The 15,542-nt window shown below is 36.7% G+C and overlaps 2 protein-coding genes across 7 annotated transcripts in view; both read right to left on the reverse strand.

Annotated features, from left to right (window-relative positions):
• Window positions 1-8,904, reverse strand: part of LOC108138139 (sodium bicarbonate cotransporter 3) — a 28,225-nt gene extending 19,321 nt beyond the window's left edge. For 5 of the 6 annotated variants that reach the window (XM_017260203.2, XM_041710618.1, XM_041710617.1 and 2 more), the window contains exon 1: window positions 3,609-3,700. In XM_017260203.2, the coding sequence (XP_017115692.1) occupies window positions 3,609-3,685 (77 nt within the window). In that variant the 5' untranslated portion in view covers window positions 3,686-3,700. Of the gene's footprint in view, window positions 1-3,608; window positions 3,701-8,417 lie in introns of those variants that run through there. The other variant, XM_017260188.2, reaches the window with a different exon arrangement.
• Window positions 8,905-10,349: 1,445 nt separating this feature from the next.
• On the reverse strand, window positions 10,350-12,587 carry LOC108138062 (proteoglycan 4). Its single transcript, XM_017260038.2, has 4 exons — window positions 12,415-12,587; window positions 11,340-12,352; window positions 11,165-11,284; window positions 10,350-11,067 (listed from the first exon to the last, which is right to left on the reverse strand). The coding sequence occupies exons 1-4, from the start codon at window positions 12,495-12,497 to the stop codon at window positions 10,406-10,408; spliced, it is 1,878 nt and encodes a 625-aa protein (XP_017115527.1). The 5' UTR covers window positions 12,498-12,587; the 3' UTR covers window positions 10,350-10,405.
• Between the last annotated feature and the right edge of the window lie 2,955 nt (window positions 12,588-15,542).

Here is a 15,542-nt window from a genome sequence, read left to right on the forward strand (position 1 = left end):
TCTGTGAATCAGCCACCATCGACTGTCAAAACAAGTGGCGCAAAAAACAAAATACATCCCGAATAATTATTTTGTTTTTTGTTTGTCCGATTGTTAGGATGTGAATGCGATTTCTGCCGAATTTAGTTGACTTAAACTGAGTCTGGCCGATTCGATTCGGATTTCATTGTTAATAAATCTATTTTCCAACCTTAACCATAATTAATAACAATTAGCGTGATAACTCAACCTAACTTTGAATGAATCAAGAATTAGGGAAGGCTTTTCGAGTTAACGTCAGTTTCATTGACAAGGCCAAAAATCAGATAAACCAACTGTAATCAGCTTTGATTCAGATCGGAAATCTTCATAACAAAATCACGATTTCTTTGATCTAGGTTATTTTGACGTCAATTTACGGAACACGTTTCCATCTTATCTTCTTTTGTGGCTGCACTTGAAAAAAACCGAATTAATCATCGTCAGTGGAACGTCATGGGCAAGATTTAGTCTATTTTTCAGGGTTTATTCTTATCGCAAAACACTCGAACCACCCTGACAACTAAATTGTTTAATAAACGTAACTCTTGTTGATAACTTCGATTCTTATCGACGATGAAAGCCAGCCAACGCGTCAGTTTAACCACTTCAAAACCCACTTGATATGTGCTCGGTTCCAGTTTTAATTGGCAAAACATCTTATCGTCAAGTCAAGATTCTTGTCCTGTACAGAAATATACGGTCGAGTCTTATTTACTTGATGGGTTTATGATCAGACGAAATTTTGTTGACACCTTTCCGCCAAGATTTTTATGATCACTCAAATATGTTTTTAAATATCGTTTTCTTGAAGACAATTTGGTTTTAGCACGTCTAGTTTGTTGGTATATTTATTATTACTGTTAGCTTTTTCCATTAGTCAATTTTTTAGCGGCCTAATAACTTTGAATTCATAAAAGTTAAGGAATATTGTGTTGCCGTAGGCAATTCATGAATATAAGATATTAATTAAGAGCCGCTTGAATGAAAATATGTACTTGAATATACATATTATACCAATCGTAGTGGATACATTTGCTTTGTCCACAAAATGTACATGAAAACTAAACAAACAAAAACAATGTAAGCATATTTGAATTGAATAATTTATTATTCCAGCCATGATTCCTTCTTAATCCTGCCCAAATCCCTTATTTTTTTTCCTGGAATTTCAATGCCTTTTGCCTAAAACATTTTTCCGTCTTTCACGTTTCCGACTTCACTCACCCTTGACCTTCAATGAGCTCATTCTCTAACCCAAAAAAAAAACCCACCAACAAATCAAGGTCAAATGAGTTATAAATTTCTTGTGGCATAAATATCTCACAGTTCACATTTGGCTTTAGCCATAGCTACTATTCCTTTAAGTGTCATATCATATTTTACTACCCATCTAATTGGAGCAAAGAATGGGGTTCTCAGATGACCATGGTTCATGTGAAATGCTTCGCCTTTAGTGACTTTTTCGTCTGATGTCATTCTTGGCCATTTGATTCCGTTTTTATTGTCTTCCATGGACATGGAAGTGTGGAAAAAGATGACTGTAAAGTGAGATATTGCAGTCAGCTATAAAGATATTACACAGGAAAAAAAGGTTATGCGAGATTTAAAGGTCTGAAAAGATAAGTATTTAAATAAGAAATGTTTAAAAATACTGTGTGTTTTATAACAGCTAATAGAAGCTTACAAAATTAAATATACATATATAAGCAATTTTTACAAAATAATTTACAGCTGTGGTTGAGAATGTGTTTTTTTTATATATTTCGGTAATGAATGAAACTGGTTTTTAAAATAAAAACTGTGTAAATAACTGAAGCTATTATTGAAGAATGGCTTCGAGGAAAATTCACAATTTGAAATGAACCCAATGCCTTATACACTTTTCTCTCTCTGTTGAACAAAATTGTTACACACAAACACGAGTTGTGATATTTGCCAAAGACATTTGCAATTAGTCGGGAAAATGTTAAATGCTGCAAAGAGGCATAACAAAAAAGGGGCGGGGCAAAGGTGTGATTTGGGACCAGTGGCAACATGGCGTGTGCCATTTTGAGAGACATTCGCTGCATGCGGAAGTGACATACATAAAACGAGGAGGAGGGGTTGGGTGGTAAAAAAAAAGGGTTCAGAGGGTATGGGAAATTGGGACTGCGGAAAATGGGATCAATGTCCCCCAATGAAGCGAGAACGAGGCAAGCAAAACAGAGAATCCTGAGCGGAAAATGTCAGAGAGACATATGCGGTTTTAGAGAACCCAAGAGAGTCGCAACTCTCCACATTCTCTTCCCGATTCTCCACTTCTCTTTGTTATTTGTTGTATGTATATTGTTTGCTTATCGAACGCCTCCCTCGGTTATCACAACAGACAAAGGAAATACACAAGCACCACAAACATAAAGACACAATGGGATGGGAGTGGTAGTATCTCCTGCCCCCTATTCCCTACCCCTTAAATCCCTGTTCCACCCCCACTCATTGCACTTGACATGTTGTTGACCCAGTCTCTAGAAAAAGACAGACAAGACATCATCAACAACAAACCGCAACAAACAGAATAGAAAGTATATACTTCACTCAGATACCAGAGTTCCTCAGCCCTTGCTGTCTGATTTTTGGCAAGTTAAATGTTATTTTCATGATAATATAACCAAAACAAACATAATGGAGAAATGGAAAGTCCAAATGGCATCAAAAGAAATTGGTTTTTATGTTAGGACAGGCATTGATTAACAGAAATTGTTTAAAGTAATGTAATCTGTAGAGCAATTCGCAGCTTTTTGCCTCAGAGAAAAAAAATAGTTCTTTCAGGCAAAGCACCTTGAAATTAAAAACTAATTTGACTCTTATTTTACCCATACAACAAATAAGTAGATATCAGTCTTCATAGTATCTTTACACAATTCAAACACAACTTGCAAACTCCATTTAGCGATTAGATATTTAGATAGTAGATTCTATCTATAGCTCCGAGATGTGCGTGTGTGGAGATTATATTCGGAATTTAAATTGCTTGTGGGCTGGAAATGAGAAGCGGCAGTACCGTCCTCTATTGTCACTTAATTGGGGGCAGTAATACTGTCTTTAAGTTGATTTTCCTAGCGATTACAATCTTTACAGATCTTTATTGGGGCTTGTATTGTGATTTTGTTTGTGATATCTATATCTAAATTTTATAGCACGAAGTCTATAAATAACAAATAGCAACGTTCTGCTTAACATAAGTGGACGGCTTTCAAATTTTGATTGAATATGCATTTTATGCTAAATATTTTGTAAAATAAATGTATTATTTTTGAGTTGAAAATAAATAAAAACAAAAATAATTATTTTGTTGGGTCATACAAAATAGTCAATTTATTATATAATTCAAGAATAACTATTCGTCTTTTATCAAACTGTATTAATTTGGTTGCTTTTAATACATCCTAGCAACAATCAACAAAGGTCTGTGTTCCTTTGTTGCAGAGCATTCATACGCCCTGTTGGCCGCCAATCCTTTTAGTATATATTAAATTTCCCTTGTTTGAAACTCTCCTTTAACCAAACGATGGTAGGCTATTGAAAAACAGGATATGCCTCCCATTTACCTGCTGCTATCAGTGGCTATCACTCTGGGCAATCGACCATGTCCGTGGATGTGTTTCAGCTGCGCCTGCTGCGGCATCCTGGATCCTTAATTTCCGTTTTGGTCTCCTCGCTCTGAAAACTACACCCGAAAATCCTGTCAAATTCCTTTGTTTTTGTTATTCTTCGGCGATGGTGTTGGGCAAAACAAAGAGAAATTGATACGGCACAGCGGGAAAGGGTTAAAGACACCGAAAGTCAAAACAGCAAATCAGCAACCGAAACTGTGGGGGACTTATCAAAACCCTTGTACTTGATTATTGAAAACTAACATTTAGGCAGCACTCGGGATATGTATAGATTTTCAAGAATGTATTTTGGTGTATTCAAATTCTCTAAAATATTTTTCCGGAATTTTTAGAGATATCCGCTACCGTTTGAGTCGCGCGGTAGACTAATCCGGCCGGCTGGTTTTCGAGAAGTTGAGAGCCCAGAACTCGAGGTTTTCCCGCTGCATCTTCGGAATTTCCACTCTCGCTCGCACGATTTCCCTCTCTAAGTCTCTCTTTTCGCTGCACTTTCCGGTTAAAGAGTGCACTCTCTTTCGGCCCTTTTCTCTTTCTCTGCGGTCTGCTTAACACGTTTGCGTTTGCGGCTTTTCCTGTTATTATCTCATTATGAGCACGTTGCAAGTTTGATGATGGCAGGCTTAGACCGAGTGCCAGATGCTGTGGTGGGCGGGAAAAATCGGGGCCCAGGAAATTGTGGAAATTCGCATTCGACGCACCGAATCAAGTTAATATGTAAGGGTTTTCCTGTGACAGCAGGGAATGGAAAAACTACTAAAGAGTGCGGACCTATTTTGGCTTTTGCCATTTTCAATTTTATTAAATCTGAACGATGCATATCCTTCCCGCGATGACAGGCTGCTAACGAATTCAATTACCTTAATGTCAAGGTTTATTTACTGGTATTTTAAAAAGCTTTCAATGGTAAAAGGAAGGTTATTAAAAATGTATTTTAGGGGGAAAATGGATTAAACAAGCTATTTGAAAGACTGTAAAATATATATTTTTTATGTTTATAAATCATTTAGTAATGGTTAGCAAATAACAATTGACTTAAGACATTACAAAATTAAATAGAAATATTGTCGATCTATTTATAAAGAATTCATACAACATTTTAACTGCACCTTTGTATGTAATTTAATTAAACCTGTTTTAAAATATTATTTATTTAAAATAAAATCTATCAGTATGGATGTCTTAGGATTTAATTTAAATTCTTGTTCGTTAGACGTTAATTTATTTTTACCGACTTGCGTATAAAATTCAGTGAATTATTGCTTTAAATTTTTAAAAGTTAGGGAGAATTACGAGTTTCAGTTTTAAAAAGGAAACTTGAATCGAAACATCTGATAATATAAAGTTATTCTCCCAATTTAGCTTGCCTTCTTAATGTATCTTAATTTACAATTCAAAACTGAGTCATTTCCTTGATTTATTTAAAGCCTGAATTTTAAAGCTTTTTGTGATGTTGATAACAAAAATTAAATTTAAGACCTTGTCTTACGTTTATGGAGGGCTCACTAAAGTGTTCATAATAAATTATTCCCTTTCAGTCTGACCTTTTTAAGCGTTTGAAAAACATTTATGCCTACACAATGAATTTTTGTCCTTCGCTCACATTTTTCGCAATAAAGGCATTCCTTTAACTTTTCCCCACATTCAAATTGGTTCCTATTTTGGTGGAAAATCTCCCGCGCCTATGGGATATGGAAAACTGTCACTGTTTTGTAACCAAACACGTGTATTCTGCTTATGAGAGGAAAATGACACGAAAGAGGAAAATAGTGGGTGATGGTGGTGGAAAATGGGATAAAAGAGGAAAAGGCGACTCGTGTCAAGTGTAAATGAAATTTCCAATTTTGCCGTGTGTGCGAAAACCAGCAAATGAAAGCAAAATGTAGTTGTTGTTGTTGTCAGTATTGATTTTTGTTTCCCCGCTTATGTGGTTTAATAGTGTCACACGAGAAGTGGGTATTGAAAGGAGGTTGGGGAGAGCCATTTTGTGGGTAAGGTCGCGTTAAAAGCGTTGCGAAATGGATGACAGCAGATGAATGTGGAACTTGGTCAGGTTGCCGTTTCAAACATTTGCCAAGCCACAACACTTTGCGTCGAGTGTCATTGATAACTTCAGGCAAAAATTGCGTTCTTAGTAACATTTTATTTAATTTTTCTTTACTAATAAATTTTAATTGTTTAACAGAAATAATAATATTAATAATATTATGGCAGTTGAAACAAAAATTCTTAATAAAAAATGTTTTATTGTTTTAATTTCTTTTATATCTGTAGATATAAAAGAGAGTAGCAGTAACGCACCTTATGAGGAACTCTCGAGCAACTGTAGGCCATTAAAAAAGAGACTTGCTAAATATAGCCAAGGACTTTTGCCGGGAAGGTGGATGCCAGCCAATGTAGCACGCATGTATGTGTGTCTATCGATGAGTGCTTTTTATGGCCCTTCCCAACACTGCCCATCATGAAACTGTATACATTCTATGCTGAATTTGTATTGAACATTTTGATTAAATTTCAATGGGAGAACAGGTGGTCTTAAAGAGAAATGTAAATAAAACTCGGCATGCTCGAAAATCCTCAGTGACATACGGCAATTCAATTGAACCTTATTTACATATTCATGTCGGCAGGTAAACAAATGTAAATTGCATTGACATATGGCGAAACAAAGTTCGAGTGCTCATTCAACTCAGCCTGAAAACTGAATATGAGTAGGATGATAAGTTTATATATTTATAAGCAATGAAACGTTGTACATGCATTGTGATGGACCAAGTAAACAAGATAAATTTGTTAAAGTCGACAATAAACTTCTTGCGTAGACATTTTAACTTTTCTTTATCACAAAAACACCAAACAAGAAATTAAGTTTTGTTGATTATCCTTTTGGACCAAGACTTGTAGACCAAAAGTTACGCGCATTTTTATGTTTTAGTATGAACAAGTTTCTTAACGAGTTCTAGGTAAGAAAATACATATATATATGTTGGGTGAACATTTTATTTCATTAGCCTATATGTTATGTATGTAGATGATAATGATTAATCCATCAAGGCAGCAATACCCAAGGTAATATAACTCCCCCGTTAACACAACCAACCGAAAGACGACGGTATACCAATATGGTTCGGTTATGTCAAGAATGATACTGGCTTCTCCCTTTAAGAGAAAAATTGTATTAAACATAATACTCTCTACCTCTCCCCATTTATCTCCCTGGGATTTCCATATCAAAAGCCATCAGCAGGATGTACTTAAAGGACACACGCTGTCACTTGACATACCTGTCCCGCGTGTAATTATACTCATTCCTGCACTCAGTTTTTAGTTCAGTATTCAGTATCCATTGCCACCCGAGAACCACGTACTCGTGCTAATTATAAGCCTGTGGTTCCGTGGCTTAGGGTAGCTTAGATCCTAAATGAATTGGATTAGCTGACAGCATCTTGTGGGGCTTGTCTTCTAATCGATTTCCGCGAAGGTTGCGTATCGGAATGCCAAGATATAGATACGAACGACGTTGATGTGGGTACAACCATGAATGGTATTCTTCGATTATGTGACAACATTTGGGGTTTTTATTTAACGGCAATATTCTGTGGGCTTTCGTTTGCCCTTCGATTCCCTTTGTTTGTAATCTACAAAACATTACCAGCTATTTGTTTTTTTTGTACTTGCTATTATGTAAAATAGTTGCAGAAACGGCAGACAGGTGGGAATATAGAAAGAGGCCCAGCCAATGGTCATTAGCTCACATGTTTGGTTTGCCAGTCGGTAGCGATTCAACTTTGGCAGTGACTTGTTTGCTCAGTTGGTCGACAAAAGTAGTTAAACGGAAGGCTATATAATATTGGAATAGTGTGCTCGAACTAACCGAGGCTGGCAAAGTGGCTAATTTAATGGCTTTCAGTTGTCTGGAATAATCCCTGAGTCACTTGCGAAGTAGCTTGATTGTATTTTTTTGGCTCGAAAGGTGGGGTCTGTTTTCTATTTATTGATCAATATTTGAAGATAGCGTTGCTGGAGATAGATCAATCATTTTCAATTGTGGAAACCTTGTTTTTATTTGTTCTAACACATGTTTTAGCAATACGATGAAGCTAAAAAATGTTGGCAACTTTTTTTTTTAAATTTGTTGTGGGATTATCTAGTTTAAATATTTTAAAGGGAACTTTATTTTACTTAGTGAGTAAATATGTAAACTTTTTAAATTTATAGTATAGCTTTTTTTTTAAGTTTTAATAAAAATTAGGTGAAACACCAAAACCTAATGTTGCTTAGAATATTAATTTATTAAGAAATAAGTAAGATTTTCATTGGAGATTTTATTCTAGAAACGTAGATGTTTTAAAATATTATAACAATTAGTTTTTTTATTTCTGTTTTCCAGTTTTTATGCTATCTATTGGTAAATTTATATTTGTCTCTATCGTTTTTTTTTGCTTAATTTTGGCCTACACCAATCACACATTTGGCAAGGCTGTCAAAATGCCAAAAACATATCCCCCGTGAGAACACAACAAGGCAGCTTGGCTCTTGGGGCCCTACTGACCTGTTTTTATCCTTGGCACTCAACAGAATCACAATAAAGCTGATTCTAACAAGAGCTAATCACAGTCAACGCACAATATCCTGCACTCCACTTCGATCAAAATTCAAATTGGCTTTGAAATCCTTCTAAGCTTACGGCTGAGTATCCATAGCTGAGATCTAAGAACTAGGGGGTGCAAAGAATAAGTTGCTTACCAAGCTGAAAAGCAGGAGTCGAAGAAGAAGGATGAAGGTGGTGGGTAGAGGGTGGTAAAGCCCTCGATGAGGGGCGTTACTTTGGCTCTGCCTACTGACCCAGTTACCGTTGGATACTGTCACAGTTTCAGTTGCAAATACTCTGAAGACCGTTTAAATGCTGGTTAACTATTGTTTTCGGCTATCTTCAGGTTGGTTATTCTCGTTTTTAAATAGATGGGCTCACATTGGCAGTGTTTGGTTGTATAAATTTACGGAGATTGATTGATTTATTTTTAAATTCATTATCGATTTACTCTAAGCGGTTTGCTCATTAGCGCAAGGTATAAACAACAAGCTTTTATAAATTTCGGATTTAACCAACTTCAGATTAGAAGTTAAATATGTATACTTTCGTAGTTATTTATGACTTAAATGCACTTTCAGAGTGTTTAGCAAATTTTCACTTATTCTTCGTTTGGGTGGTTTAGCAATTGATTTCGTTTTTTTTTTGTTTAATTGGCTTGGTTTCGCTTTTAGGCTAGAGGTTTTTAATTATTTTCGTTTTGTTGTTATTCAATTATTTTTTGGATTTTTACCGTTTTGCAGTTTTTGGCCGCACTAAGCGTGGAAAGCGGAGGAAAGCGAGAAAAACACGTCCGCACTGGGCGAAGAGCCAGGAGAACCTGAAAATCAGTACCCACCAAGCGGGCGAATTCCAAATAACCCCTCTACCGCCGATTGCTTTTCGCTCTCGCCGCACTTTCTCCCTCTCTCGCCGCACTTTCGCACGCTCCCGCCGCACTTTCTCCCGCTCTTTCTCTGGGCGCCGCCGCCTTTGATGCGTCCTGTGTGTGACATTTACAATGTCAGCCTCCAAGCGGGATGCCAATTCGCCGCGGCTAAGAGAAAAAACCGAGCGGGAAAGCGGTGGCTTGGGCAAACTAATTTGTTTTTTGGCTTTAATTTTCGCCGGGAAACTCCTGTGGGCCGGAAAGTGCTCTTTTTGATTTGGCCCCTTGTCGTGCTTGGCTTTTCCGACAGTCATATGTTAGCCACTCACCTACAATATTTAGCGCTGGTCATATGAGTTATTATAATTAAATACAAAACAAAAAATTTTTTTGCACATACCTTTATACCTATAAGGGGGGTAAAATAATTATAAATTATTTATTGATTTTGTTAATCATTTAATTTTCTACATCTTTTATGTTTGAAACAGTTTCTTGTTAAACCAAAACAATTAAAAGCTTCTCCCTCTTAATCCATTCATGTGAGAGCTGTGATTTTGGAAAAAGCTTGCAACCTACGATTCTAATACTGAGGAAATTAAAATTGTATGTTTAAAATCGAATATGTTATTATAACTGGTTTCCGATTGTTAAAAGCACATTCTTTTTAACAAGATAATAATTGTTAAATTACCTTGTAAGATTTTTTTTTTACCAGCTTTGGATCCATTTTCATTTTATACAGTGTTTGCTTAAACTTTAAAATCAGATTCTTTAATAATTTATTCCTGACTTCAGAAGGGTTATCCTCAGTGTTTAACATAACAAAAAATAAGCCAGAATAAAAGGCAAAATAGGATTCCAATAGGAGGCCCACTAGCCCATCACGATGTACATTAGTGGGTGGCCACCACAAAGCAGCCTTTTGGGGCCATCAGGTGGCCATGGTCGCTGATGGGTTTGTCATTACGGGCGCGTGCCTTTTCGGCTAGTGAATTGAGCCACGTCTTTGGACTGATAAGTGGGCATTCACCAGGCAATGCCCCACCCGCCCCCTTCTTTGACCACCAACTGAAAGGCAATTGCTTTATAATTCAATTGCTGACGCTGTCCCTCCTTCAAGATCAAAGAGGTTCCCTAATTATTAGGCTTGGCTCCACTTGATTGATGATAGGTTTTGGGCTTTTTGTTGGTGGTGCATTTGTTTATTTCTGGTGTTTAACTGCTTATTGGGTGCTCTGTGTGCTACTTGGCTAAATAATGGTTAAGGGTTAATTAGGTGAAAAAGTGCGACGAAATGGGTGGTTGAGGATAATCTACTAGCTGTTCCTTTTGCGGGCGAATTGGTCTCCGACTATAAAAGGTTCGATCGTGCTCCTCCTGACAGGGATCCAAGCTGGGTGTGGGCGTGGCAGGTGGCATTAGCCGCTCCTCTTGCGACAACTCCTCATCAGGATAGTGACGATATTGTGTTTCTGTATCCCTTTCCCTCAAGAATTGCCTCTCCATATTTTCCTCTGAACTTCTCGGATAGAAAGGCTGTCTCTTAATTGGAACTGGTGCAAAACTTCTCATATTTTTCTCAGGTCTCATTTTTTTCAAGCCCTGACTTCTTTGAGAAAAGTCAACAGGACTTACATCCCAATATCTTTGTGGCTGATTGGGAGTCCTTGGTGGATATTGACCACCTTCATCGCTGCAATCCAAGCCCCGCACAATGTTGTTCATATAAATTGAGGGCGGTATACGTTTCCGGTATTTAGGTCTTGGCCTGGGAACTATTTGTTTGTTGGACACAAAGTAATCTCTCTGCTGGGGTCCTATTGGCGCCGTTCGTTGAAGTGGCTTAGCAAAGTTTCCTTCATACAAAATTGGTTCCACATAGTTCTTCACCGGCTTGCGGAATCGAAATGCAGGAGGAGGTTTTTGATGTGCTGCTGAATGTTGGAGAACATTGGAGACTTTAACATCATATTTTTTCAACAAAAATGTTCTTGTCATTTACAAATAACTAACTTTTTTAGTTATACTTACAACTCCCTTGGGCGGGCATAAACTGGGGACACAGATTGGTGTTTTGCTCATCGGTGTCCTCACAAGGTTCTTCTGTGGTGGTGACGACATTGTTTTCAGTTTTATCATTTGCTGGTAAATCTTAGAAAAAAGTAAACTACATTTTTGAAATGTTTATAAACTTAGCCCGACTTACCTTCATCTTCACAGCCAGAGAATTCCGGCACCTTGGTGGTTTCCACATCATCTTCGCAACTCTCTTCGGTGCTGGTTTCCGGTTCGGAAGTGGTTGTAGAAACAGTCGTCGTGGGCATGACCGTTGTGGTGGTGCTAGCTTCCGGTTTCAGTCTCAACTCGGCCGCTTCGGTGGTCATGATTACCTGGATAACCTCGCTGGGCTGACTGGCATTATCTAGTTTTATTTTCGGTGGATCAGGGACTTTTGGAGAGTTTCCCTTTTGATTCTTTCTCCTGTTTCTTAAGGCTTTCAAACGTTTCAATTGGTTTTCGGTATAAGGTAGTTGTGTAGTAGTTGTTGTGGCACTAGTTGTTGTTGTTGTGGTAGGTGTTGTTGTTGTGGCTTCCAGTTCAGTTGTCGTCGCTGGCGGTTCTTCTGTAATGGTGGTTTCTTCTGAAGTTGTTGTTTCCAAAGTTGTCGTGGTGCTCGTTGTTGTTGTTGTTGTAGTTGATTTGGGAACTAATTTCCTTATTTTAATAATTTTCGAATCAAGTTGTGCTTCTGTTGTTGAATTATTTGGTGATATATTTGTTGAACTCTCTGTGCCATTATTGGGCAGCCCCAGCAACACTTTTTCGGTTGTATTTTTATTTGCTTTATTTTTGGGCCTGCATTTTTTGATCTCAGGTTTTATGGTGGTGATTGGTTTTTCTGGTATTAAGGAAAAATTGGCACAAGGATCTTGCTTTAGCAGTGGTGTTCTCAGCAGCAGTAATTTTACAAAGCATGGATGTTCGATAGGTAGTCCTTCCGCAAAAGATGACTCACAGGGTGGCAAAAACTCCACACACTCCTCATTGCTTTCCTCATAATCTTCAAATAAGTGGCTAAAGTCCTCCGGCGAACCGCTTTCATCGCAACCTATAGAAGTTGCTGGCAAAACGGATATATCTCTTTGATCCCGGTCATTGCTGGGATTACCCTCAGCCTCCTGCAGCATCATATCTAGAAGTTGAATTTCCAAAGGCGAGCTATTGGTTGAGCAACGACATTAGTTGTGAAATCATTTCCACTGCTTTATTTTGTAACTCACCCAAAAACTGAAGGTCCAACAAGTAGCACCCAGAGAAGCAGCAGCATCATCATCATTCGAGTGTTTGGGTCGATGGTTTCCATGGAAATGTTGCCCCAATCCGATCGACATTTGGCTTTTGTTGAGTTCTCGTATCTGTCGACTGCAGAACGCTGCGCTCTCACTTTCTGCCAATTGAGACATGGTTCTATGCCACCCACCCCTCTGCCGAAATTAAATCATAGTTTTGCGGTCAGCTTTCCTATTAGACTCTTCTGTCAGCCGTCTGGGCGGCGTCTTCGTTTCTCTGGTCTTGTTTTCACTTTCGTTCTCTACGTGACCTGAGCTGAGCTCGGCATTTTTTGGCTTTTATTTACCATTACGTTCATTCGTCGCCTTCGTCTGGAATACCCTATAATGAGAGGGTAGTTAAGCTAAATATGTTTTCATATTTTAATATATTTTCAATCTCAATAACGATTATCTATAGATTTCTGTGTCTTTAAATATTTTCTGCTTAAGAATAATTTACAATTTTATAAAACAAGTTTTTTAAAACACTAGTTTAGTTGTGGAGTTTTTCATTAACGAATTTATTTATTTCAATAAACGAATTTAAATACATTAAAATACATTACAATAATATAAAATAAACTTAAATGATAGAATTTAGTTAAAATTTATTAAAATATTCCTTTTATTAATATTGTTTATGACATGAATAATTTTTTAATAAATAAAGGGTAATCTGCAGTCAACTCTCTCTTTATTTCATCTGCCTTCGTTCTAGACGTGTAGTTTCTATTTGCTTAATTTATTTATTTTATTATTGTTACCATTCGATCCCACGTCTCGTTTTCCTGGTTTCCGTTCTATGCTAATTACTTTTATTGTCGCTATCGCGTGGGCGTAAAACAGAAGCTTGACCAAAAAGGGGAGGCAAGTGGCTCCCTGAGGTCTACTAACAAGTAATTAATACCCATCGAAGGCTTGTGGCTTTTTCGCCAAGCAAAAACAATTGGCTGAAATTCTTCGTTCGTTTGGCATTCGGAAAACATCTGAAAACATCTGAACAATTAGAAAAACAGTTGTTAACTGGGTTTAAGACGTTATAAAAAGTATAAATATAAAGAATTGTATACTCGAGAACATTGTGACTAATTACTTATATATGTTCTCTGATTTGGTCTATGGGATTACCATTTGCTTGAACAGTTCGTGACCATATTTTAGGGAAAGTGAGAAAGTGAGAAATTGCTTTTATGTTTAAGATGTGAGTATATGTAACTTTCTATTGTTGATGTAATACAAACAGTATAAGGAAGTGTTTGCATGATCTTTAGAAGTATTTATGATGAGATCTAATTAATTTAAGAGTGATTCTATGACATATAAGTAACATTGCATTCTCATGTTTTATACCAAAATTTATAAGAAAATATATTATAGTTACCAAAGTATAGGTATGAAAGATATATGGTCATGTTTTTGACACTGTTCAAACAAAAATATAAAAATGTCAGTAAATGGCAGTAAATGTAAATCCATTAAATTTATGTAAGTGCAGACATCCATCCATCGTTATTATTATGTTAGCTACACCTTCGTAGTATTCCAAACAGACAAAAATTCTCTTTGAGGAACACTTGAAATGAATGTTAAATATCTGCCTTCCCTCTTTTCCGACTTTTTGACCTTGTCTTTGTCACATTCCGAAATGTCAGCTGGCGAAAAAATACATGTTTGGTGAATAAGCTTAGGGCGACTTTCTGTCCTGTCATTACCAAATGGCTTTCGCGTGTAATATGTCTTGCCTGCCTGGTGAAATCTTCACGATTTTCCAGCTGCTTTATGTAAAAATCTGTACCTCCTCGAGGCGTTTGTTCTCAATCAATATTTGCCCGCAAGCCAAAAAATTTCAATCAAATAAAGACCACGAGTACTCCAGTTTACATCGCAAATATTTTTTTTAAGGCGCTTACTAAATGGAAACCGCTTGGCTGGTATCTCAAAAAGGTTTGCCCTTTAACCTGTTATCTGTGGTATCCTTGTTATGCGGCACATGCAACAGTTTTTCGGGACTCAGCACGCAACACTTGCTGAATAATGTTGACAGAAGCGTATCAATTTCACAAATGGCAAGTGAAAAGTGGGAGATCCTACAACGTGAGACATGACAGATGGCTCAAATGCCTTAAGGGGGAATAAGTAACACACCAATAAAATACAGTAAATGTTTTACATCTACAAACTTCGAGCTAAAAAAATAGACAAACATAAAGCTTTAATTTATTGGGAAATCACAAAATATTAAAATAGTAAAAATATTTTAAAATGTTTTTGTTTTAAAATTCACACATTTGTTTACAAAAAAAGGGCTATCAAATAATTATATAATTTTATAATAACAAATTATACATTAAAAAGTATATTTATTCTGCAGTATTCTAACTATGTTGGGTATACAAAACAAATTCATTTATTACAAAAATGTAATTTTTCTAAATAAAGAATATTTTTGTTTGAGCCATGAGTGCAGAGCAAAATAAGTTTGTTTTATGGAAGTTTGACTATATACAAGCTACTATTTGAAGTTCCCTCGAAAACAAAACTTAAGCAAAAAGACCCGGGTCTTTTCATAGGGGTTAGGTAAGGTTTTGGGCTCTGTCTCGTGCTAAGAAATGTTGCGTGGACATCGTGAGCAGTCAATTTAACAATTGATAAAACCAGTTACCTAACACATGAGGCTTTTGATTTTGTTCAGGCTGGGGGTTATATTTGTCGGGTTCTGTCAGGTTTGAAGCTGTTGAAACGGCCTCAGAACGGCCATTGACACTGATACTGGCGATCAATGTAACCGACCCAAAGATGATAAGAGTTTGCCATATTGTCATTGGCCAGATCGGCCACAATAAGGTGATGAATCGAATTTTTTATAGCGTCAATACGTTAATTGCTCAAGTGTTTGCATGGCTGCACAACACTGTTGTTTGCCGAACAAAAAATTAATTAAAATTTTGATTATAAATAACAATTTTTGTATGAAATGTTGTAACTTAGGTTGTGTCAACAGAAAACTATTTATATTTATTTATTTAGGGTATATTTTAATTTATAATTAATAACGATCTACAATGAGCATTATTATT

The sequence above is a fragment of the Drosophila elegans genome, unplaced genomic scaffold (genome assembly GCF_018152505.1).
Source record: "Drosophila elegans isolate 14027-0461.03 unplaced genomic scaffold, ASM1815250v1 contig_814, whole genome shotgun sequence".
Classification (NCBI taxonomy): Eukaryota; Metazoa; Arthropoda; class Insecta; order Diptera; family Drosophilidae; genus Drosophila; species Drosophila elegans.

Excerpts from the sequence above, each read along its gene's own strand:
- LOC108138062 (XM_017260038.2), bottom strand. The coding sequence starts at position 12,497 with ATGGAAACCATCGACCCAAACACTCGAATGATGATGATGCTGCTGCTT. Across the intron at positions 12,353-12,414 it reads GTTGGACCTTCAGTTTTTGG|CTCGCCTTTGGAAATTCAAC; the intron begins GTGAGTTACAAA and ends CTCAACCAATAG. Across the intron at positions 11,068-11,164 it reads TATGCCCGCCCAAGGGAGTT|CAGCACATCAAAAACCTCCT; the intron begins GTAAGTATAACT and ends TCCAACATTCAG.